The sequence below is a fragment of the Eubalaena glacialis genome, chromosome 19 (genome assembly GCF_028564815.1).
Source record: "Eubalaena glacialis isolate mEubGla1 chromosome 19, mEubGla1.1.hap2.+ XY, whole genome shotgun sequence".
In the NCBI taxonomy this organism is placed as follows: domain Eukaryota; kingdom Metazoa; phylum Chordata; class Mammalia; order Artiodactyla; family Balaenidae; genus Eubalaena; species Eubalaena glacialis.
In genome coordinates, this window is record NC_083734.1 from 46,555,139 (window position 1) to 46,577,353 (window position 22,215).

At 42.8% G+C, this 22,215-nt stretch overlaps 1 protein-coding gene and 1 pseudogene across 4 annotated transcripts in view; both read right to left on the bottom strand.

Annotated features, from left to right (window-relative positions):
* Positions 1–12,474, bottom strand: part of LOC133080637 (leucine-rich repeat-containing protein 37A2-like) — a 44,052-nt gene extending 31,578 nt beyond the window's left edge. For all 4 annotated transcript variants that reach the window (XR_009698563.1, XM_061176671.1, XM_061176670.1 and 1 more), the window contains exons 1-3: positions 11,958–12,474; positions 7,722–10,575; positions 5,261–5,332 (exon numbers count right to left, since the gene is read on the bottom strand). Coding sequence is in view for 3 of the 4 variants with exons in the window: in XM_061176671.1 (XP_061032654.1) it covers positions 5,261–5,332; positions 7,722–10,575; positions 11,958–12,474 (3,443 nt within the window). In the remaining variant the exon portion in view is untranslated. The remainder of the gene's footprint in view (positions 1–5,260; positions 5,333–7,721; positions 10,576–11,957) is intronic.
* Positions 12,475–12,882: 408 nt separating this feature from the next.
* On the bottom strand, positions 12,883–21,785 carry LOC133080640 (RAD52 motif-containing protein 1-like; annotated as a pseudogene).
* Positions 21,786–22,215: the final 430 nt, after the last annotated feature.

Below are 22,215 nucleotides of genomic sequence, written 5' to 3' on the forward strand. Positions count from 1 at the left end.
CTACAGCACACATCAACCCCACATCTTTCCTCCTTGATCCAGGCAGCAAAAGGTGTCTTCCTCTAGGCAGGAGCAATGGGTGTTAGAAAGGGGGCAAGGTCCCAGAACCCTGGAAGAAAGGTGTGCACTCCCTGACTAGCCACCAGAAGTCACCTTCCACCTCTGCCTTATTCTCAGGGGAACCCACTGGGAGTAATAAGCCCCAACAGCTCATTTCACTTCTCCCCTAAAGCTGGGAAACAAACGCAGTAGAATCTCAACTACAAAGATGAATTACACTCAGGAAGGACCAAACAATGTGAGAAAGCCAACTCCATTAAGGACAGAAAACAAAAACAAACATAAGAGCTTATAGCCAATGAATCAGAGTTAACAAAGCACAAGAGGACCTTAGGATAGCACAATTATTACCCTCAGACAGATGTAAGCAGATAGTGCATCCATTAATCAACTCAAGAATATACGAATGAAAAGTGTTAGCAATAATAAAAAATCTCAGTATATGAGAAGCAGAAAAGACAGTTAAAAAATAAATTAGGAGACTGAGAGATCCAGCCAATGACTTCTCCAGAATGCAGAATGAAGGGAGCAGGAACGATTCACAGTCAAGCCTGACGCCTGGGTCTGCCAGAGGAATGTTATGCCCTTTGCTTCCGCTGGTCTCACAATAAAGACTAGGAACATGCTGCGGGGAGGAGCGGGTGGTGTTTTGCACCTGTTTCTTATATCTGGTAAGTAGGAAGGCACATAGCCAGTATCCCAAGAGTGGAGTGAGGGAGTAGTAGAGACAGCCAGTACAGAAGAAACTCTATAAGACGTCAAAGGTAGGTTTCTCTTGCCTGGAAGAATCCCCTTCCTTGCAGGTGATATTAACAGTGGTACATCCTTCAGGAGCCTTGGGGATCTGAGCACAGGCTATGTTGCCTTGTGAAACTATTTCCACTGAGTTCTGCATTTAAAACCTTCTGCTTTTCACTCACAGTGTCTCTTGGTCACATATTTATATTAATTCCATCTCATAGCTTAATTCCAGCTCATAAATTAATTCTTTACTCATAGCAAACTGATCTGGCCCTGCAGGCAGCTCTCCCACCAAGCCACATCCTCCTTCAGAGCCGAACCGGATCGCTATGCCAGCGCCGCGACGCGAAGGCTCACCATCAGCAACCGCGCGCCCCTTCCCCGCCTAACGTCCCACCCGTTATTTACGACATCTTTAGTTCCGCCACCGTTATTAGGTTCGTGCGGAGATCCAATGCGCACCACCAGAGTGGGCCTTTTTCCCAGAGTCCCCAGGGCGTAAGCCATCCTTCCCCTTGCAAAGGCGACAATTACCTCCTGCCAGGCCCTCTTCCCAAGCCCTCCCTGCCCTCCCTGGCCCCAAACAATGAGGCGGGATTTGGGCTGCAGACCCGAGTGGCCCCAAACTCCAGCGGCTCAGGGGTGGCGGGGGGTTGGGAAGGATGCAGAGCTTCCCAAGGAAACCACAGAACCTGGCATTCTGGGAAATTCAAAAGTGCTAGTCCAGATCTGGCAATCTGAACTCTTCCTCCTCAAAGCTCAAGTCTGAGAGGCATTCTTCCGCCCTTTGGCCACACGGCTGACAAGAAAAGTAGCTGACCTGCAAAATGAGCACCAGTTAAGGTGGCGGGAGGGGAACACACCTTACAGTTATTCTAAAATGTTGCCATTTCCTCCAAACTCTCAGTATTCACGTCTCATTATTAATTCACCACTCTGTTATTAGCGGTTACCACTGAATCAGTGATGACTCCAGAACTTCTGTAGGAGGGCTTTGGGGCAGGTGAGCAATTCATTCTGGGAAAGAAACTCTAAAACCAAGTGAATGGCCCTTTACATTAGCATGGGAAAACTTCCCCCATCCCACCTTGTCTCAACAGAGCCATTAATCCAGAAAAACCTACAGTGTCACTTTTCAGAGGTCTACCCTGTGTGCACACATGAAGAAGACACTTACAATGTTAAAGTCAGCATGTTAAGTAATTTTCTTGAAATACTGTAACTAGCACTCAGTTTACTTTCTTCACAGTCCTTTTCATAATCTATTTAATTTAGAGTTTGAATATCATGGTAGGACAGGGGGTAACCAAACAGTATGTATTTCAAATTAATGGGGTTTCTTTCTGTGAAGTTGTTTGGATGACAGGATAGTAGAAATTTTAAAAATAACAACGGTAAATTCAGCCTAGAAGTAAAGTTTAGACGGAGAATGAGTCAGTCACCAAAAAATTACCCAAAAAGGAGCTTCAAATAAACAATAACTGAATAACTGAAATAAAATACATTAATCTGTAGAACTCCAAATATTCATTTTGACTGAAGAAAAAGTTTTAAAACTATGGGGAATCAGAGTTAAAGCCAGATCTAAAACTTTCTCACACTATGAAAATATCAAAACCAGGCATGAAGTAACGTTTAAGAAAGAACCATGTCTAACCTCTGACCAGGGTTCTGGTCTAAGGCAATCTTCTGAATTTCACATTCATTCTTGATTCTGTATTATTGACAATTATCCTTCTCTCCATCTCTGTAACTTCTAGGAAATTGAGAGGGCTCAGGGTTTGTTTGTTTGATTGATTTAACTATATGTATAATGCAAACAAGAGGCCTTTCTGGAACTGATTTACTCTCCTTCCCCTGCTTTCTTTCTCTCCAAAGTACTTAGCAATGCTTGAAATTATACCTATCTATTTATTATACTTATATACTTATTTTTATATATTTGTAAACCCCCTGAGAACTGGGATACTTGGGCTGTTTCATTCTTGGGCCTGTAACCCTAGCATGTAAAACAGTTCCTGGCATATAGTAGGTACTCAAAAAATATTTACTGAATGAATTCAGAAAGTGACAAGTTATCAACTATCAGATACTTTTACTTAAAACAAATTATCCATTTATCGTCACTCATGAGGATAAGTACAGGAAAAGAAATGTCTTTCTTCTCCCCTACATTTGTGACTCAATCTTTTGAGACAAGAATCCTCTGAGAATTTCAAAAAAGCAATGGTTCTTTTCCCTAAAGAACTGCACTTTCTTGAACACACGCAAAACTGTGCATGCAATTTTCGACTTGTGGATCATCCTTTTAGGGCAGAGGTCTGTGAATAGAGAGGACTGAATCCAGAGTGCCAAACTTGGATGGGAAATAAAATTACATCTCAGTTTTCACAAATCTCTAACTAAAATCAGCACTTCCTCCCATTATGAATGTAGGCAACAAACCACAGTAGATCAGCAGTATAGTTCATTTGGTCCCCAATAGAAATCACAGGTCATTTCATATCACGTATATGCTGCAGATACCTCGAAATATCATTTATTCTCATCACTACCCTGGAGTTATAATATTTATTAGACCTACCACTATATCTTGTTATTTAATGTGTTAAGAGAAGCATATTTATTACTATTTCACTAATTTTAAAAATATTCTGAAAACTATTTCAATACAGTTGGTTTCCTTTGTTTTTCTATATAGTTTGACTTATTATACATTATAAAACATTATCCCAAGAACATAAGCTTCTGCAGCTTGCCAAAGAGGTATACACGGGGGAGCAGGAGGTATAAAGAAATTCTGCTTTGGGGAAACACTGACCTCAAGTTAGGAACCTTTGCTTATAAGGTAGAAACCTCAAGCTGACTTAGAAATCTTCAAACCTTACCAGACTCATGTTGTAGTGTATCGTCTCCCAAACACATGCTTTTTAAAAATTAATTTTTTAATTTCAACTTATTTTTTAAAAATATGTCATATATCTTCACATCTCAAAATTCCAAAACTATGTAGCACACAATTCAAGCTTTTTCTCTTACCTCTGTCCCTCAGTCTACCACCCCCCTCCACTCCCAGAGGAAATTAAGTTATCTATTTCTTGTGCCAAATGACTTTCATTTCTCTTACAAGTTTGGGAAATAAAATCTCCACGTTAGATACTATCACGGGAAATATAAACTACATATACTATTTAGGAAATCTGTAAATTAAAACAAATTGCCTGGTTCTAGCATTTGTTTCCTTACCAATAAGATATCAGACTAAGGGGGCATCTCTTTAAGGGTGGTCATAATACCTGTTTTTAGATTGAATGTTATGTCTTCTATTATTAATTCAGAAGTCATTTATGACTTGTCTATTCAAATTGAACTAAGGATATGACCACAGACTGTCATGAAAAATTACTTTGAATGTTTTTTTCCAAAATCACTTATGTATCTAAACTGACTTTTTCTACAAATCAATAAAAAAAAATAGTAACAGAAAAATGGGCAAAGGACAGACAATTCAGAGATGAAATACAAATGTTCAGTAAACATATAAAGCTATTTAAGTTCACAAGTAATAAGAAAAATTCAAATTCAGATGGGACCCCTTTTATTCACCCGTCAGATTAGCAAAAAAAGAAAAAAAAAAAAAGGGAGAATATCCAGTGTTGGTAGGGTGTGGGGAAATGAATGTCATCACAGCAGGATGACTGGAGTATAAGCTGGCACAACTTTTTTGAGGGCAATTAAAATTTTATATCTAAATAGTCTTCACCCCAACAATCCCATTTCTAGATAACTATTCTATAGAAATAAATGATCAGGCTCACAAAAATGCATGTACAAGGATATTCATTGCAGCAATGCAAGTAACAAGAAAACTGGACATAATCTACACATCCTTCAATAGGGGCATTATTAAACTGTGATACATTCATACTATGGAATATTATGCAGGAGCTTAAATGAATGGGGTAACCCTCTATGTACTGGGAAGGAAAGAAATCTAAGACATATCATGAAATGAAGGAATCAAGTTGCAGGATGTTACTTATGTAAAAAAAGGTCAGAAAAACACACAAACCTATTTTGCTATCTGTAAGTATGTATGTACTCAAACGTATGGAAAAGAGTATGCAAGGATTACTACTAAACTCAAAGTAGTGGGTGGGGGATTAGGGCACAAGGAGGGTTTTCACTATACCTGTTATTTCATTGTTATCTATTGAGAATATAATCATGTATTATTTGTATAATGGAAAATAAGTTTAAATTGTCTCTTACTGAGTTTAAAGAGGTCCTGCCAAATTTAATTTTTAAAATAAACACAGAATTTCAATCATTAGGTAGCTTTGGGATATGGAAGGGGAAATCCCTTTTCTCACAGGTATTGACTTCAAAATTCTGGACCAAGAAGGATCTTACAATGCAGTTAACTTTTTGTATTCATATTTGGGGAGAGTATACTCACAGCTTCTCAGCCCAGCGGTATGCCTTCCATATACCTTCATCAATGTAAGAAATAGAGTTTCCTTGGAAATTTCTGTGAAGAAACACAGTTCATATCCTTGAATAGGTAGGAAAAGAATGTAGACAATAAGGAAAAGAATCATGGCCACCGTGTGGGGAATATTGAAAGGCAGAAAAGACCAGCTTTCTAATTCCCACAGCTTATCAGCTTCCCAGTGTACACAATTAATAAAAACATACTGTGAGGCCACTGGCACAAACAATGAGGCATCTCCTCAGAACCTGAACTTCCTATCTGTCCAATTTCTTGGATACATAATGCCAATTACTTTTTTTCCAAAATCACTTATGTGTCTAAAATGACTCCTACAAATCAATGAGAAAAATGGCAAACATTTATCAATATCAGCAAACGAATATAAAGAAATCCTATGCTAGGCAACACCAAAGCTTTGGCTCAGTGCCCTCAGAATCTGTCCAGGTGTTAGAAGGATACGGGCAATTAGAAATTAGAGGGATTAATACGAAAATATCTCTTAAGCATATTGCATAGGGAAAAGCACGAGTTACTGAGCAAGGAGTAAAGTTATTACCTCATTAGGGGAACAAAATGCAAAGGAAAGAGCTCGGAAGGAAGGACACACATCAAAACAGTAACAGGAGTTACCTTATTGGTGGTAGGGAAGGTGGGGTGGGATTTTCACATTTTATCCTTTATACTTCTGTGACATTTCTTTTTTTAAACAGTGAGAATGTATCCATGAATTAGACATGTTTAAGAGAAGCTGTTAAATGCCTGAGGTTCAGTTGGAACCACTAACTCAGTGGATGACTTCGAATCTTTAGCTTTAGCTTTGTCCTCTCCCCTCAGCAACAATGTAACTATTTAGTTTATATGCACATTTTTGACGCGAGTCAGAAATAAGTCAAAACGGATACTTGTCTGCCCATCTGCCTGAGGGACATTTCCACTCAAACAGAGCCTTCTGGTTGCTTTATGCTCACCAATAAAAGATGCCTAAGACTGAACTCATCTCCCTCAAACTGACACTGCTTCCCAACTGCTGGATTTCCACCTGTTATACCACCATCATTCTGCCCATCAACACATGTGATTTGTCTCTTTCCTGTACTACAATCCCCCATCTCTAGTCAATTACTACATCTTGTCAGTTTTTCCTCTGTAGTACTCTCAGGATTTTCTTTCTACTTCCATCACAACCACTCTAATTTGGCCCCTTCTCACTTTACTCCTAGATTTTGCTAAAGCGTTCTATTTGGACTCCCTGAATCAAGCTTTCCTCTCTAGATCGCTCTACATATGAAATCTAAAATCAGCCTCTTGTTTTAATCATTTGTCTCTCCTGCTTGAAAACTTGCATGGCTCCCCATATCTCACAGCGTAACTTTCAAACCCCCATTGCCAATAGCCAAGGTTTTTCATAATCCTATCTTTCATTGTTGCCTAACCCAATTCTTTACAGCCAAACTAATCTATTAAATTCTGATCATCCCTGCAGTCACACCTTTGCCTAGACTGTACTGCCTATTATTTTGCTGCCAAATCACAGCCAATCTTCAAGTCCCAGCTAAAGATTTAGCTTATCTATGCAGCCTTCCGTGACCTCCACACCCCTGTGAATACAGGTTCTGGTGAATTACAGCACCTCTCTGTATTTCTCTTAAGACTTAATTATATATTACCTCCCTTTTAAGGCATATCCCCTTTCTCCCCACTTGTCATTGTCATGTTCTGGAGACAATGCCATATACTTCTGTGGCTCCCACAGTACTTAGTCCTGGGTTGGGCACAAAATGGGTGCTACATATAGAAAGCCAGGGGACAAAGATGAGTTCTAGATATAACTGAGGGATTGAATAATAATAATAGCTAACACTAAAATATATGCTAGGCACTGATAGAAGACCTTTACCTATATTAACTCATCTACATCTCCCAATGAGATTGGAGTCATTGGGAGATTTAGGAGTCATAGGAGTCATCCTATGAGATGATGACTACCATAATCCCCATTTTACAGATGAGGAAATTGAGTCATAAAGCTAATAAGTGACAGACCTGGGTTCAAACCCAGGTAGTCTGGCTCTGGAATCTCTACTCTTAACCACTTTGTTGTATTACCACCAATGAGATGGGGAGAGGGACATGTTGCTGTAAAGGGGATGGCGTAAAGATGGGAGAAGAGTAGATGTTAAGGAATTAAATAATGGGGTAAAAAAATGGAGAAGGAAAAAATAAGGGCAATTAAAAGTAAAAGACTGGAGGAGAGGGAAAAATAGTAAGAAGGAGAATGAAGACAAGGAATCATTGACAAACAAAAGGTGGAAACAGAAAGTCAGTCAATGTGGGTTGGGGAGATAAGGAGAACCCAGGAAGACCTGAAGAAAGGCTGCCATGTCAGGCAGGATGCAGAGAACAAATGAAGAAAGGCGATTCTTACATGACGGTGAAGGTGCCGTTGTAGGCGTTAGGCTCTGGCTCAGGCACTCTGTGGAGCTTCTGCTTCGGGCTGAGACCAACACACGACAGCGTCTCATTTTTGCAGGTACAGAGCTCACATATGCTGATGTTTGTGGTGGCGTTCTGTTCTGGCTGCTCCTTTTCTGGGGTATATTTTACACCAGGAAGACCCGTGGATACCGAATACTGAGTCGAAGGAACTGTCTCAGATGGCCTTGGTTGCTGAGATATGTTAACTCCCAGGTCCACAGGTGGAACTGTGACTTGAGTCAGGTTTGGCTGTGCAAGTGTCACCTCAGGGTGTTTTGGAGGGGGAGCTGTAGTCTGCGGCAGGGCTGTAGAATGTTCAGACTCTGTAGTAGGTTCTGCAGCTGTGGTAAGCTCCTGGTCTAAAGGTTGAACTCTGACACTGGGTGATGTTGGAGGCTCAGTGTGATCCTGATCTGGTGCTGGAACTATTGGGTTCTGATATACCGGAGGCTGAGCTACAAAAACCTCCTTAGGTGGTTCTGGAGGCTGGGTTAAGGTCTCCTGCATGGTTGGAGAAGGTTCATCCTCCGTAGTGGGTTTGGGCCTTATGGTCAGTTCAAGGTCCAAAGGTTGAACTGTGACCTCAGTCAAGGTTGGATGCTGAGCCTGAACTTGCTCTGGATTTGGAAGTGTCACCTCGGGGTATGTTGGTTGAGTTGGGGCTCCCTGCTGAACTGGAAAAGGTTCAACATTTTTAGTGGGGGTTGCATGCTGATCTGAAACCTCTTGCTGGACTGACAAAGGTTCCAACTGCTCAGAGGACACTGTAGACTGAGCCGAGGTTTCTTGTTGGGATGGAGAAGTTTCAACCTCATTAGTGAACGCTGGAGTTACGGTAAGTGCAAGATCCACAGGTTTAACAGTGACAGCGGGCCGCTGCAGAAGCTGAGCTTGATCCTGACCTAGAGGAGAAACTGTTGTCACATGATGCTCTGGAGAGAAAACTACAGTCACATTAGAGAGCTCTGGAGACTGAGTTGGAGAGGATTCAACCTCACCAGGAGACTGTGGATGCTGAGCTGTGGCTTCCTGCTGAGGTGGAGAAGGTACAACCTCAGGAGCCTGTGGATGCTGATCTGGAGTCTCCTGCTGGGTTGTGGCAGGTATAACTTCTTCTCCAGGATGCTCTGGATACTGAGCTGGGGTCTCCTCTTGTACTGAAGGTTTGTTACGTGTACCGGCTTCTGGAGATTGGGCTGGAGCCTCCTGTTGAACTGGCAAAGGTTCAACCTCCTCAGGTGGCTGTGAAGGCAGCGTGGGGGCCTCATGCTGGGTTGTAGAAAATTCTGCATTAGTACGGGGCACTGAGGGCTGAGCTGAAGGCTTGTGCTGATTTGGAGAAGGTCCCACCTCTGGCGTGGGCTCTTTTGTTACGGTAAGCTCCACATCTGCAGGTTTGACAGCGACACTGGATAAGTTTGAATGCCCAGCATGATGGTGACTTGGAGGTGAAACTGTCATTTCAAGATGCTCTGGAGGTTGAGCTGGCTGTTCCTGTTGAGTTGGAGAAGGTTCCACCTCCCCTGAAGAAGGCTCTGGAGGCTGAGCTGGTTGCTCCTGCAGGGTTGCCGAAGGTTCTGTCTCTGCTGGAGACAGAGCTGGGATCTCCTGCTGGGTTGGAGAAGATTCTGCCTCATTAGGGGGCTCTGGAGACTGAGCTGAGGCTTCCTCCTGGGTTGCAGAAGTTTCAGCTTCTCCGAAAGACTCTGAAAGCTGAGCTGGGGTCTCCTGCTGGGTTGCTGGTTTCACCTCCTCAGGAGGCTCTGTAGGCTCCGAAGGCTGAGTCGCTTGTTCCTGTTCACTTGGAGAAGGCTCAGCTTCCACAAGAGGCTCTGGAGGCTGACCTGTGGTCTCCTGCTGGGTTGGAGAAGGTTCAACTTCCCCAGGAGGCTCAGAAGGCGGAGCTGGTTGCTTGCGCTCACGTGAAGGCTCAACCTCTCCAGGAGGCTCTGGAGGCTTAGCTGAGGTCTCTTGTTGGGTTGGAGAAGACTCCGTCTCCTCAGGATGCTCAAGAGGTGGAGCCAGGGCCTCCTGCTGAGCTGTAGGAAATTCATCTTCCGTAGTGGGCTCTGGAGTGATGGTAAGTTCCAAATCCAGAGGTTGAAGTGTAACACTGGGCAAGTTTGAATGAGCGTGACGCTGAACGCCAGGTAGAGATGCTACCTCATCCCTCACTGGAATTTGAAGTACATACTCAGTAGGGAACCCTGGAGTCTCAGTTGGGGCCTCTTGATGGAGTAGAGAAGGTTCAACCTCCTCAGGGAGCTCTGGAGGCTGAGATGGGGTCTCCTGCTGGACTGGAGAAGGTTCAACCTCTTTCGTGACCTGTGGAGTTATGGTAAGTGCCAGATCCAGAGGTTTAACAGTGACATTGTACAAGTTTGACTGCTGAGCTTCATTTACCCCATGAGGTGCTACTGGTTGAACTACAACCTCCTTAAGTGTCTCCAAAGGCTGGGCTAGGGCCTCCTGAGGACTTGAAGTTTCTAGTTCCTCAGGGGCCTCTGAAGGCTGAGATGGAGCCTCCTGATGAAGTGGAGGTGGTTCTACCTCTTCAGTGGGCTCTGGATGCTGAGCCTGGGCCTCTGCCTGGGGTGAAAAAGATTCAACCTCCTCAGGGGTCTGTGGCTGCTGAGCAGGGGCCTCTTGCTGGGGTAAAGATTCAGCCTCCTCAGTGAGCTCTGGATGACGAGTTTGGGCCTCCTGCTGGGATGGAGAAATTTCAGCTTCCTCAGGGGGCTCTGGAGGTTCATCTGGGCTCGCCAGAAAATCCGTAGGTAGGCTCTCCTCAGGATAAAAGGCATCTGTAGTGTATCAATTTGTTGCAGAGAAAAATGTTTATTTAAAAATTTCAAAATACTTTGTATACCAGCCCTAACTAAAAGTATTTTTTAACTATACTGACATGTACCTGAACCCTTAAGAATTCATCTTTTTCCTCATTATATTTTGTAACCTGACATGCTTTGAAAATAGGCATATCTTTTTTAAGTTAAAAAACTATTTCAAGTCAAAGAACTGTTTACCTTAGACAAAAATAAGAGATTAACAATATTATACTCAAACAATTTGCTTCCAATAAACAGAACTGAAGGGGGTATAAAATTACATTCCTCAAGTCTTCTGGATTTTATTTACTCATTGTAATGTACAAAGAGACCCATGTCCCACCAGTTTAGGGACTTTGCTTCTATGATTTATCTTCTAAAGACAATGGATGAGCAAACCCACCTCCCCTTTAGCCCTGGTTAGCATCAGTCCCAGTGAATCTTCATTTTTCTTTCCTACGTAAATCAAGCGATTTCTCTATAATAACCCATTCTGAATAATGATTATTGAGATTTAAATAACAGCTTTCCAAAAAAAACTCTATAGCAATTTATTCCAAATTAGCCCAATCTACAGTTTCTTCATTTTAAGTGAAAAAGTAAAGAATAAAAACATTAGCTAATTTTTAACACATCATTTATCAATGATTCAGGTTGAAAACTGCTTCAACTTTAGCATCTCATGGGTACAAACGGATAAGGAATTTTATGCTAGAAGATTTGGTTTGATACCTGAAGATGTGGTTTATTTATGAGAGTTTTTGTGTTGTGTGTTGATAGATTTAACAATTAAAGAGATTTTGAACATCTTGGGAAGTATTCAATGACTGTCTAATTGTTTCTGTAATTTAGAATGTTTTTCATGCGCACATGATATAAAAAGTATTATATTATAAAAGAAATATAATTTTGTATTAATGGATTCTTTCATAGAAATGGAGCAAATATTTTGGCTACCAAATCCTTGCAATGATATTTAGTACTGTATTTTTAGCTTCTGATCTTTTTAAATAATCCAAAAGCTGTACTTTCTATTTAAACCATGAGAACATAAAAGTAGGTGTATAGGTCAAAATAACGTACATCCATTTTCTGTCAAAAAAAAAAAGAGGCATCCATACTGGGATCTAAATAATCACCCTGCAACTGTTGTTCTAGACCCTGAGTTGTTTTTTCAAATTGGCCTGTAGTTCCAACAACTTTGGCAAGCCGTTGATGCTGAACTAGATCTTTCTTCAGGTTTGGGGGTGAAACAATAAACTTCACTGGTTTTGAGCTCTTACTACCTAGAGGTGGAACAACTATTTCAAATGATTGGTGACCTTCAGCCTGATCTAGACCTATGTTTTTCGTCTTACTTTTGTGTCGAGAAGGCAGAACCAAGGCCTGATTCTGATTCCAATCCAGCACTGGAACTTCCTCTGGAAGCTTTTGATGTTGGGTTTGCTTGTTATTCAGATCCTGGTGTGGAACAGCAAACTGATCTGGCCCTGTAGGCAGCTCTCCAACCGAATCCGTGTCTGGGTATGGAACCTCAGTCTCAGTCAACTCCTGATGAGGCGGGGCCAACATCTGGACTGGAGACGAGGACGTCGAGTAATTAAAGCCCCCGGCTTCTGCCAGGGGTGTAAGGGCATGGGGCAATTTGGGAGGGGGGTCTGAGGCGTATGAAGACCAAGCCTCGGTCAGCCGCGCGGGGTTGGGGGTCACCTGGACGGGGCCCAGGGCCCACTCCGGAGGCTGAACTGCCAGGACTACTAGCCACAGTTGCTGCCACGTGAGCAAGAGCCGTGGCAACCAAAGGCGCAGCCGGGACATAACACGCGGCGGCTCCCGGGCGCAGTGACCCAGGCCGCTGAGGGGCTGGAGCCACATCCTGCGTCCGAGCTGAACCGCTATGCCAGCACCGACGCTAGGGCTCACGTTAGCAACCGCGCGCCCCTCCCCCGCCTAGCGTCCCACCCGTTATTTATGACGTGTTTAGTTCCGCCACCTTTATTAGGTTCGTGCGGAGATCCAATCCGTGCCACCAGAGTGGGCCTTTTTCCCAGAGTCCCCAGGGCGCAAGCCATCCTTCCCCTTGCAAAAGCGACAATTACCTCCTGCCGGGCCCTCTTCCCAAGCCCTCCCTGCCCTCCCTGGCCCCAAACAATGAGGCGGGATTTGGGCTGCAGACCCGAGTGGCCCCAAACTCCAGCGGCCCAGGGGTGGCGGGGGGTTGGGAAGGTTGCAGAGCTTCCCAAGGAAACCACAGGACCTGGCATTCTGGGAAATTCAAAAGTGCTAGTCCAGATCTGGCAATCTGAACTCTTCCTCCTCAAAGCTCAAGTCTGAGAGGCATTCTTCCCCGCTTTGGCCACACGGCTGACAAGAAAAGTAGCTGACCTGCAAAATGAGCACCAGTTACGGTGGCGGGAAGGGAACACGCCTTACAGTTATTCTAAAATGTTGCCATTTCCTCCAAACTCTCAGTATTCACGTCTCATTATTAATTCACCACTCTATTATTAGGGGTTACCACTGAATCAGTGATGACTCCAGAACTTCTGTAGGAGGGGTTTGGGGCAGGTGAGCAATTCATTCTGGGAAAGAGACTCTAAAACCAAGTGAATGGCCCTTTACATTAGCATGGGAAAACTTCCCCCATCCCACCTTGTCTCAACAGAGCCGTTAATCTAGAAAAAACTACAGTGTCGCTTTTCAGAGGTCTACCTTGTGTGCACACATGGAGAAGACACTTAGAATGTTAAAAGTCAGCATGTTAAGTAATTTTCTGGAAATACTGTAACTAGCACCCAGTTTACTTTGTTCACAGTCTTTTTCATCATCTATTTAATTTTAGTCCTTTTTAATTGTCTGGTACACCTTTAACACCTAAACTGCAAGAGAGAAGGAGCTTCATCTTATTTCCAGTGCCTAGCACATAACGGTTTCTAAATGGAACTGATTCCAAGATTGGCCTCATTTAGAAATGGATCTGTTGTTATAATCAGCTTTCCAAAATCTTTAGTATACATACGGAATCCTTTCCTCTCACATTTCACAGGAAGTTAGACTTCTTAAAGCCCAAACATGGATATGTTTGAAGTTTCCTTGACTGATTTAAATTGAATTAAATTAATTATTTTGTACAGGAAAAACTTTCAAAATTTTTACATTTTTCAGAACATAACCACCTTTTCTTTCTCTACTTTCTTCCCTTCAAAACAAACTTTGCAACATTGGGGTGAGTTAAGTAATCAGAAATCTAGCCCCAAATTAAGCTCTCAATGACATGAAACACATTTTTTGCTCCTTTTTAATAAAAATCCTATATGCAGTACATTAATGTTTTCTTTTAGAAATTACGTTGACAACTTAATCCCTAATTCGAGGCATCCATATAATTGATTTACAGAAAGGTTCTTCTGCAAAATATTTAACACAAGATATATATGAGATGCTGAGATCTGGGTAATATACCTTACTTGAAAGGCATGAATAGTTTTTAAACACTGTAGCATAATCACACTTAAGGCCATAGTTACTTTGTTCCCAAATCCCTGCAATTCTATTTGAGGGGAGTTCTAAAAGGCCTGTGTCTTCTCCTGTGTCCACAACTGTAGACGTACACTGATGGCCCTCAATCCTGCTCTCCCAACTTCAAATAAGGGGCCAGAGACAAGGCTCGGGACTTGGCGAAGTCCTAGAAATTCCCTGCCTCAAAAGCAGTTTCAGAGTTTCAGATTTTCCGAAGGATGACAGAGCTGAGTAGACATGCCAAAGTCTTCCAAATCCTGCTGGTTGTTTTGAACTATGGCTACACTGGCTGTGTACCCCTTGAGTTTTTATCTCCACATACTTGAATTAAATCCTGTAGTTCCTCTTCAGTTCTAGCACCTGTGACCTCTTCACAGGGTCTATATGCCACAGCTATTTTACCACTTTCTGAAATAAAGTTAACAAGGATCAATTCAGAAGTTTTCTTGTTCTAAAACTTCCTGTATACAATGGTAGCACCCAATAATTAGACATTCTTTTGATTTCTAAAAGTAGAAAATAAGAGCACTTTCCTAGAAGTTCCCTCATCTGACACTTCAGTTTTTATCATAATTATTTGTGAAAAAATATATAAGAAGTATCAAGTTTGGTTCAAAAACCTTTATGATCTTAGAAATAAGAACCAAGGAATAATGACATAGGAATTAAAAGCTGTGGAAACAAAAATGTTCAATCACAATACATTTAAATAGGAAGGCATTAGGTGGGGGTCAAAGCTGAGTTCAAACCTGGGATAGATACCACTGGACTATAATAGATACTTCATATTAGAAGCAAGGCAAGTGCCTACTCCTTGGGACCAAAATTCGACCAGAGACAATGAACAAAGCTTTGGAGACACAGACAGAGAGAGAGAGAGCATTTGAACACTCTACTGGCAGAAACTGGCCCATGTACCTTTTGGACAATACAGCTTTCCTCAAGGCAAGCTAGAGCCACCAGGCTTTTTGGTCTAAGGAGTTTTGAGTACATATAAGGAATACCTTTGCATATTAGGGACAAACAACCCAGACATTTAGTTTGGTTCTTAAAGCTTGTTACCCAGAGTTGACAGCTGATGGAGATTCTGCCTGATGACCAGGGAAGTCAAACTTCCCTGGAAGGACTGCCCAGCCTGGAAGGCCAAGACCAATCCAGGGTCAACTCTTACAAGCAAATAAGGTCTCTGACAACTTAGCTAGGATTTCTCAGTCTCTACGCCTGCAGGGCTGTGAAGCAGGGGAGCAATTCTGTTCCGGGAATCTACTAATCATAGAGTTTCCTTTGGGCACAGCCTGTCACATTCTCACCGCTGTATAACTCGATAGGGAACACAATCAATGCTATTCAGTAGCATGACCACTTTCAAGGCTCACAAAAACATAGCCGATTATTATATAAGAATCATATTCACCCAATATATCAGAAATGAAAACTGAAATTAAACTGATTCCAAAAACATAATCTAATAAACTCTTCAACAAGAAAACAACGATAATAATAATAGTCAATATATTTGGTCTGCTTACTATGTTTCAGGCATAGTTCTAAGCTTTTGACATTCATCACCTCATTTCCTCTTACAATATCCCCCATTAGGTGATAAGCTGAATTACTAACCGTATTTGCAGATAAAGAAATTGCAGCTTAGAGATATTAAATACCTTCAAATGTCTCTGGCTAGAAAAACCTAAAATTGCAACAACAACAACAAAAAAATCTAAGAGACAAAGTTAGGACTCAAACACAGGTGTCCAAGGCTTCTAATCACTACACTATTCTGTACGATAAGCAAGCAACTGAGGAAGAACGGGATCAAACACTTTCTGTATGAACTGAGGCAAGTCATTCTACATCTAAACACTGGGGACAATAATAGTTGCTGTCGTTTTTCTCATAAATGCCACAAAGAACAAATTTAAGACCGCTGCTGTGAAAGCATCTGGTAAATGAAAGAATATGTAATGTTTTAGATAACCATTATTTTCATCCAATTAACTTTTCAAATAAGTTTCTTTGCTCACTGAAACTGAAGCACTTCAAGGACAGTCAAAAAGGTCTTACCTAAAACCACAATCAGCAGTTTCTGGAATGCATCTGTCACAGCCTTCTGAATAGCGAGCTTCTGGGTTACCTTCCTTTTCATAAGGAATGATAATGACCCTAAATCCAACCAAAACAGATGAATTTAAAATGCCTATCATCTGAATAACTGATTTCTAGGTTGTATGTTCACAACTAAAAATGCATCTGTGATTCTTAGATCACTATCTTAGTGATTAAGGGCAGGCACAACACTGGGGTACGGTTGAATGTCTCTGTTGTAGGTATACCCTGGCATGGCACAGTTTTACTGCTCAGATCTATTCTGGAAGTTCCTAAAATACTAACTAGATGGGAAATGCAAACCAAGAACGTGGCGCAAATCTCATATTACGCACAGATTTCAAATGGACAAGCTGAGGCTACACCGCTACAGACCCTGCTCTCCTGTGCGTAAAGGGCTGGATTCATACAGTGAGATAGATTTGGTGGTAGTGCAGATGATCTGGCCTCTCCTCAACCATCACCCACTCAGGTGGATGGTGGAGCCTCCTCCACTCCATTCACTAACAGCCCTGCCTCTGACTTAAAACCCTAAGCCCAAGTGCCATGGATTCTAGGAAAAAACTCAGTACCAATCGGAATCCCCTTTCTAGGGATCTACATTTACTTTTTCCGCTCAGGCCCTTCTATAGGAGGCAAAGGACTGAACATTTACACAAGAGTTTATTTCAATATATAGACAAGGATTTTGTTGGGATAACTGAAGGCCAGAAGACATCTGTATTTGAAGGACTACTTTAGCACAAAACAAATTATTAACCAAAAGAAAACAAAAAACAAAAACTAACTAATTTTCCCTCCTCCTAAGCTTCTTGGCAGGCAGTCAGTTCTAAAATTCTAAAGTTTAAGGTGCTGTCAGGTATTGCCTAAGATAAAAACCTATATTGTCAGGCAGAAAAATTCTTCCCAGGGCTTTAGCTGCTTAGCCAAGGTGATGATGTGTCTGAAAAGTTGAGTTTCAGAAAGAAAGGAAAAAAGAGCAATCCCACTCCCTCACCTCCCCACACACACACATACTGGAAAACAGACCTTCCTCCAACTTATCCAAAGGTTCCTCAGCCATGCCAACTCCAGGACTCCTGCACTCCTGCGAGGGCAACACCACCTCCGAAGCACAGAAGAACTTCAGGCTATTGCTTCTGAAGTGGTGTCACAATATCTTCATTTTCCCTTTCTTCAAGGTTAGAAAGATCCTGAAGCTGTTAGGATTTTGAATTAAAGGCTAGACTTCCAAATATTCTGTTGTTAGAGATAAAAACTAAACTCCAGCAATCCCAGGTAATAGTTTAGGTATGCTATAGCTTCAAAATCAAGTGAGACTTGCAAATGAATGACTAGATATGGACAACTCTTTTTTTTTTTTTTTTTTTTCTCTTTTTTATTATATACAATACAAATACTGGAGAAAATTATGGACACCACCATCCAAGTCATTGAGATTATCACTAATTCTAGGTGGCAGGCCAATGCTCAGATACTTCCGTGTGGAAGCCTCTCACATCTCCTCCCCATAGCCCTGTTCTATTCTTCTCTCTAAAGTCTAGGAGTTCAATGTTGAAAGGAGTCTGGTTAGTCAAAGAAAATCTACAGAGTTTACCCTGATGATCCTTTTTGACCACCCATTGAAACCAAAGTAGTAATTTGCCAATTCTTGGCATCTGGAGCTGTTTAGGGCAAGCGTATTATGTTGAACCGCCTTATGTCTGGTGCCGAGACGAACCTGAAGACATAAAAGACCTAAAAATATCACAACCCTACATAGAGACTTATTTTGGATATACCTGAGATTTATCAATGCCAATTTCATAGAGTGGTTGTGAAGATTAAGTAGGACATTTTAAGCAATGAGTGCACAGTGAGCCCTAAATAAATGTCATTTATTATTTTTAAGTCAGTACTTTTCTGCATCATTTCCAGGGCCCCTGATTAACCGGAAGGTTCCCTGACCTCTGGTGGTGAAAGTGATGATGAAAGCAAGCAAGGAAGCCCAGCAGAAGCCTATTACAGGGCTGGGGGTAAGCAAAGGAAGTGAACTGTTTTAGTCGTCTCATCCTGTAGCTCCTGCTTGAGAATATGACCTGAAGAGGAGATAAGATGGACCTGCCACTGAATTAGGACCTTAATCTGTAGCACCCTCTCCCCAAGTTACTAAACCCTGTTAGAAGAGGGAATAGTATACCTCTATAAAGGTAAATAAAGCAACCAAAAGAATTAGAGGTTCATCAGCATTAACAAGCTTCTTTGAGAGTGCAAATATTTCCAGTCTTAACTCTCTAAATAACTTACATATTACTGTGGATTTTTTACATCACTAGTTCTTTCTTAAGTGTCTATTTCCATTTTGAACAGGGTGTAGTATATAAATATAGTCATAAAAATTCAAATAATACAAATAAAGTCAAAGCATTGTTAATTCTTTATTGATTTGTTTGTGCATCTTCCTCTGTCACTAGTTTATGAGCTCCTGAAGTGCTTGAAGGAACCATATATTATTCTTTCCTTGTTACCAGAAACAAGCATACATCTTGGCATATAATAGAGGAGGGATGGTCTGTTGACTGAGTGAATGAATGAGTACATAAGAAAATGAAATTACTTTCTCCAACTGAAGCTGCCTGCTGGGAAGGAGAAATGAAGACTAATTTTTAAATGTTGAGTGTCACAACATTTAAAACAGGGAGGCTAGGCCCTGTATGGTGAGTCATAATGGAGCTGTCCTGGACAATTAGGAAGCTTCAGAAGGGCTCTGAGCCCCTGGGTAGTAGAGACAGTTGACATCTGGGATAACCTTGCCACAGTTCTTGCTGGCAAACATTTCCCTTCGTGCTACTGAGAAAAACTCAGATACATTAGGCCTTTCCTTCATTTTATTTGAAGATGTTATTCTCTTGTCTGTATTTATAAAAAATACAGGGGAAAAAAGATAAGAAGTATATATACCTGCTAATGAATAAAAGAAGACATAATTGGAACTTCCCTGCTGGTGCAGTGGTTAAGACTCCGTGCTCCCAATGCAGGGGGCCCGGGTTCGATCCCTGGTCAGGGAACTAGGTCTCACGTGCATGCTGCAACTAAGAGTTTGCATGCCACAGTTAAGGAGCCTGCGAGCCACAACTAAAGGAGCCTGCCTGCTGCAACTGGGGAGCCCACATGCCGCAACTGGGGAGCCCTTGAGCCGCAACTAAGGAGCCCGCCTGCTGCAACTAAGACCCGCTGCAACCAAATAAATAAATAAATAAAATTTAAAGAGAACGCATAATTAAAGTAGGTAACAATTTCGGGGGTGTGGGTAGTAAACTAAGGCTCTGCATTAAATAAAGAAATCTAATACGAATGCCCTTTCCTCTCAACTCTATAGTGACTTGTAGAACATGTTCTTCATTACTCTATCAGTGACGGGCTTTATGCTGTGAAAGTCTCAGAACCTAAGCTTATGGAATGGTCTTAATGTCCAATATAAGAAAAGAACTCATTACTCACAACTGATACTAAGTAACTGTTTCATAATCTTTCCAGGACCATCTGTAATATCTGAGTGGTTATGTGAAATGGTCGCAGGGTCCGCAAATTAAAGAATGTCTGACACAAAAGCATTTCAATCCCAGGGAGTACAGCAGGATTGAAGAGGGTGTTAAACAGGGTACAGAAGTGGAAGGTAGTGTACCTGGAGTCACATCTGAGGAGAGTTCTCAGATTGAATCAAGGTGAAATCAGTGAGTAAAGAAATAGGGGTGAGAATAGGCAGCAAGGTCAGTAGGAAGTAGCCAGAGCAAGAAGCCAATCAGAGAAGACACACAATTATAAAGTGAAAGATCTGGGAAATCTAAGCCTCACTCACTTATTCAGAGGAACTGAAAAGGTCCTTGAGAAAAGAATGGTGGCTGAATGGAGGCACATAATGAAATGTTAATTCTGAGGGAGTAAAATTGGATGGCATGTTAATATGGAATAAGGTTTCTACAATGCATTAAAGAATATTTTAACCATTTTCTGGAATCTGAAGGGAGTTCTGAATAGGCAGTTTGAGAGTGATGATGATGATGAAGCCTCCTTTATGTTACATCTGACAAAAGTTTGTCAAGCTCGGGACTTCCCTGGTGGCACAGTGGTTAAGAGTCCGCCTGCCAATGCAGGGGACACGGGTTCGATCCCTGGTCCGGGAAGATCCCACATGCCACAGAGCAACTAAGCCCGTGTGCCACAACTACTGAGCCTGTGCTCCAGAGCCCGTGAGCCACAACTACTGAAGCCCGCGTGCCTAGAACCCGTGCTCCGCAACAAGAGAAGCCATCGCGATGAGAAGCCCACGCACCGCAACGAAGAGCAACCCCCGCTCGCCGCAACTAGACAAAGCCGGCGCGCAGCAACAAGACCCAACGCAGCCAAAAATAAATAAATAAATAAATAAATAAATAAATTAGAAAACAATTTGTCAACCTCACACATTTAAAATCCACATAAAAGTAAATATAAGGAAGACTCTTGTGAAGGTTTCTTAAATTAAGGGGCAGCATAAAATGACATGGGGTTTAACATCAGTTCAGTTTGGGTTTGGCCTCTAGTTTCCACATTTACTGTCATGAACCTTAAGTAAGTCACTTAACCATCCTGAGTTCGAGTTTCTTCATCTAAAACAAAGAAAGAAAGAACTGGGGAACTGGGGGATCAGTGGAGCAGTGCATCTGAGAGCATTCTGTACACCACAGTGCTGTACAAACGCTGGCCTTTTTTTTTTTTTTCCCCCCTTGGGATCTTAGTTCCCAGACCAGGGATTGAACCCGGGTCCTCAGCAGTGAAAGTGCAGAGTCCTAACCACTGGACCGCCAGGGAATTCCCGATGGCCTATTAGTTTTAAATTCAGCACTTCATCCCAGTAGAGCGAGGAATTCCACATTTGGACCCACCTGCACTGGAGATGTCTGAAAAAGCTGCTTCTGGTCGCATTCCTTTTGGGCTCTGTGGGCATCCCTTGGTGAATAAAGCTTGATGATGGCATAGAACACAGGACCTGCCACTGCTGCGTTTGGAAAGACTCGGACCGAATACAGAAAGCCAAACTGGGAGAAGACTGTGAACAGAGAATGCTGTAGGGTGGTCCCATGCGAATTAAGTGCAGGAAATTTCACGCCCAGGAAGCCAAACCGCCCGTTCCCTTCTATTCCCCCAGCCCTTCGCCGCAGGCAACTGTGGTGATCCTGCAACTCCAAACACTTCTCATTTCAGCAACAAGTTTCCCTCTGAAATCCGAAGCTTCGAGAAGCATTAGGAGGCAATGCCGGCTGCTGGGAACTATCTCTCAGAAATATGTGGGGGCGAGCTGACTGCTCAGGTGGGCTCTAGAACTAAGATTCCTCTCAGCAGAGACCACAGGCAGATGAGGTGCTGAAGCAGTACCCCGGGGCGCCCAGTTACTGAGGCGCGAGGTGGCTTCCTCCACCCCTCCCTCCGCCCCGGCTCGGCTCACTTGCAAGGCCTCGGCCGTGGGTCCAGAGCTCAGCTCCCACACCAGCAAGGTTTTGTCACCCACGATGGGAACCACAAAAGGTACCAACGCCACCATCCTACCGTTACTGCGCGTGTGCAGCTCGGGGGCGCCTGCGAACCGCGTCTGCGCCCGCGCGCCCGCGCACCGGTCTGCGCCCGCGCGCCCGCGCACCGCGTCTGCGCCCGCGCGCCCGCGCACCGCGTCTGCGCACGCGCTGTTTACAAACGGAAGCCTGAGGGGCGGAGCCAGCTTGGTGGCAGTGGAACGAGGGCGGTGCTCGGACCTCTCCCTCGCCCCTCCCACTCCGGGCTTGTCTCTGCCTTTAGTTCCCCTTCCGCAACTCCCGCGCCCAGAAGTCATGGAGTTTAGCGCTTCTATTCAAGTGTATTTTTAGCGTAGAGTCCAAAGTGTGAGTTTACAGGATCGAATGGTGCGGACATTTTTATAGCAGCTGGCTTCATCTTCAAACTCCCAGAGAAGACTAGAGCCCTAAGTAGTTAGCGCTA